At 43.2% G+C, this 2,801-nt stretch overlaps 1 protein-coding gene across 1 annotated transcript in view; it reads right to left on the bottom strand.

Moving 5' to 3' along the window:
• cntn4 (contactin 4) overlaps positions 1 to 2,801 on the bottom strand; it is a 167,582-nt gene that overhangs the window by 56,605 nt on the left and 108,176 nt on the right. The window contains exon 8 of the mRNA XM_032514281.1: positions 1,346 to 1,530. Coding sequence (XP_032370172.1) covers positions 1,346 to 1,530 — 185 coding nt within the window. The remainder of the gene's footprint in view (positions 1 to 1,345; positions 1,531 to 2,801) is intronic.

The following is a 2,801-nucleotide window of genomic DNA, read 5'->3' as shown; positions in this document are numbered from 1 at the left end:
TTGCACGACTAAAACAACCTTTGAAGCGAGACTATGTGCCGGATGATTTCTTTTGGCCGGGCGCAGTGACTTCCTGGAGTCTCCATTGGTTGCCTGTCCACCTCGTTTATGTACGGACTTCACAAGTAATACATAACAACTTAATTAGTGAGCTTTAGGGGGGCCGGTAGGCAGACTGTTACCATCAGACAGAGCCAGGCTAGCTGTTACCCCCTGTCTCTAGTCTTTACGCTAACTTGCTGCTGGCTGTAGCTTCATGATCCAAAAGACATGCTGGTATCAATCTCCATCCATCCATCCATCTTCATCCGCTTATCCGGTATCGGGTCGCGGGGGCAGCAGAGCAGCTCCAGTAGGGGACCCCAAACTTCCCTTTCCGAGCCACATCAACCAGCTCCGACTGGGGGATCCCGAGGGCGTTCCCAGGCCAGGTTGGAGATATAATCTCTACTAGTCCTGGGTCTTCCCCGAGGCCTCTCCCAGCTGGACGGGCCTGGAACACCTCCCTAGGGAGGCGCCCAGGAGGCATCCTACAGATGCCCGAACCACTCAACTGGCTCCTTCGACGCGAAGGAGCAGTGGCTTACTCCGAGCTCCTCTCGGATGACTGAGCTTCTACCCTATCTCTAAGGGAGACGCCAGCCACCTCCTGAGGAAACCCATTTTCGGCCGCTTGTACCCTGGATCTCGTTCTTTCGGTCATGACCCAGCCTTCATGAGCATCAATGGTATCAATCTACTTTAGGGATTTATTATGTATACCTTTACTTTTCCACTTTTTCCTTTTCTTTATGTAATAATTTACATAGGAATGCTAGTCTGATACAATTTTAAGCTATAGCATTGGTAGAAAGATTGGCAGCGCTGTGGAGGAAGGTCCGGCAAAGCGAGACTATGGGACGATCAGCAACAATAAGGGAAACTACCAGCCCTCCTTCCTGTTGATCCAGATGCTACTGAGCAGATTATGTCCCTGACATATGTGCAACTGGCCTATGTATAGTACATTTAACGGCTCTGATCTCCAGTCAAGTTGGATGTCAATCATGATGCCATCTGGTGGAACCCAATACAAGGTCGTATCCAAGGGCTCAGCCTCATCCGCATAACTCCTTTAATCTGGATCAAAATATTAGAGGCATCATGGCTGACAGCCTTTAATCATTTTGATGTGCTGTTAAAACGAGCCTCCCTCCTCATGCGTGTCACACGAGCCTCCTCTGCTGATCGCCACCGACTGCTTGGGAAAACCAGTTGTGTCTGCTTTTGCTGCCTCTTAGTCTGAGCAGGTCTGACAGATGTGGTGCACGCTGGTCAAATATTCATGCATGTCAGGATCACCTACCGTAGAAAGAGAGCTTCCCTTTCACTGTGTTCATTCCCCTGGAGTTCTCCGCCACACACTCGTACGTGCCCGCGTCCTCCTGCTGGAAATATGGGATTTCCAAGACGCCACTGGCTTTCCTCATATCCACTTTCCTGGGGAAGGGCACACCGTCCACTTTCCTCCAGTTTATAGATGGTACCGGGCTGCGAGAAGCAACACAGAGAAGTTTAACACTCTGAATTCCACAACTTTTAATTTCTGTCAACAGTTTTTTGTTTATACATGATGAAGATGGGCCGCAAGTGCAAATTCGGAATGTATTAAAAGACGTTTTGACACCAAGTAGAAAAGAACCGTTATCTCTCTATTTTTCGTGAAGTGCAACTTGTGCATATAATATTGTGCCATTTGAACTCTAAAATTTGTTTAAGTATATTGTTTGACAAAGAATTGAAACAACACTTCTAAAAGTGAACTTTTAATACATTTACTAAACACGTCCTAATAATTTTATTGAACATGATTTAGCAGAATTAGAGCTGAATTAAAGACAGTATAAAGATACATATAAAGATACAATAGATCGTGAAAAACTAAATTACTACGATTACTACTTGCACACTGGTCACTTTATATATAATATCTACTATTATTAAAAAAATTACATATTTTGTGATATATTATATATGTAGGTTATAAATGTTAAAATACATGTAGATTCTTGTTCATTAATCTACGTAGATCTTTCAGTAGTTGTTCTGGCATTTTTTTTAATCTTTGCTATCTTTTTTTATGTCATCTTTTTTTATATCTTATTTGTTATTTTTAGGATATGTCTTGTATTTTTGGTTTGTGTGTGAGTGAGTATGTGTGTATGTCCTTGGTAACTTGCTACTTGCTGCTTGTAACAGAGTAATTTCCCAATTTCCGATTAATAATGTCTATCCATCTATCTGGCAGATAAACATCCCTTAAAAAAGCTTCAAAAGGCCTCAATTTCAGCATGTCATTTTTATCAACACACATACAACCGGATATTAACTCATAAGGTCCTATTTTAATGATTTAAGTGCACGGCATGAAGCGCCTGGCCCAGGTACGTGTCCAAATCCACTTTTGCTAGTTTGACGAAAGGGTCAAAGGAATGAAAAAGGGTCGGTGCACCGGGCACAAGATTCAGAAGGGTTGTATTTAGTGTCTTCATTATTCATAGGTGTTTTTTGGGCGTAACATGCAACAAACAACCCAGAGTTTCATCTGCCATTCCCTTTAAAAGCCAGGCGCGTTTGTACCTTGGCGCATTGCTAGTACTGTATGTCGGCGAATTTGCACCGTCAAATTTTTATTTGTAATGTTTTGCATTTGTGTGCTGTTGCGCTTCCCTGTGTGTGTGTAACAAGCATAGTGTGTGTGCGCTGTGCACGAGCCCCGGCACATATTTTTAATTTGCTGTTAAAATTCAATGAAATGCTGC

This window comes from Etheostoma spectabile, chromosome 4 (genome assembly GCF_008692095.1).
Source record: "Etheostoma spectabile isolate EspeVRDwgs_2016 chromosome 4, UIUC_Espe_1.0, whole genome shotgun sequence".
In the NCBI taxonomy this organism is placed as follows: domain Eukaryota; kingdom Metazoa; phylum Chordata; class Actinopteri; order Perciformes; family Percidae; genus Etheostoma; species Etheostoma spectabile.
This window is presented reverse-complemented; position numbering and strand designations above follow the sequence as displayed.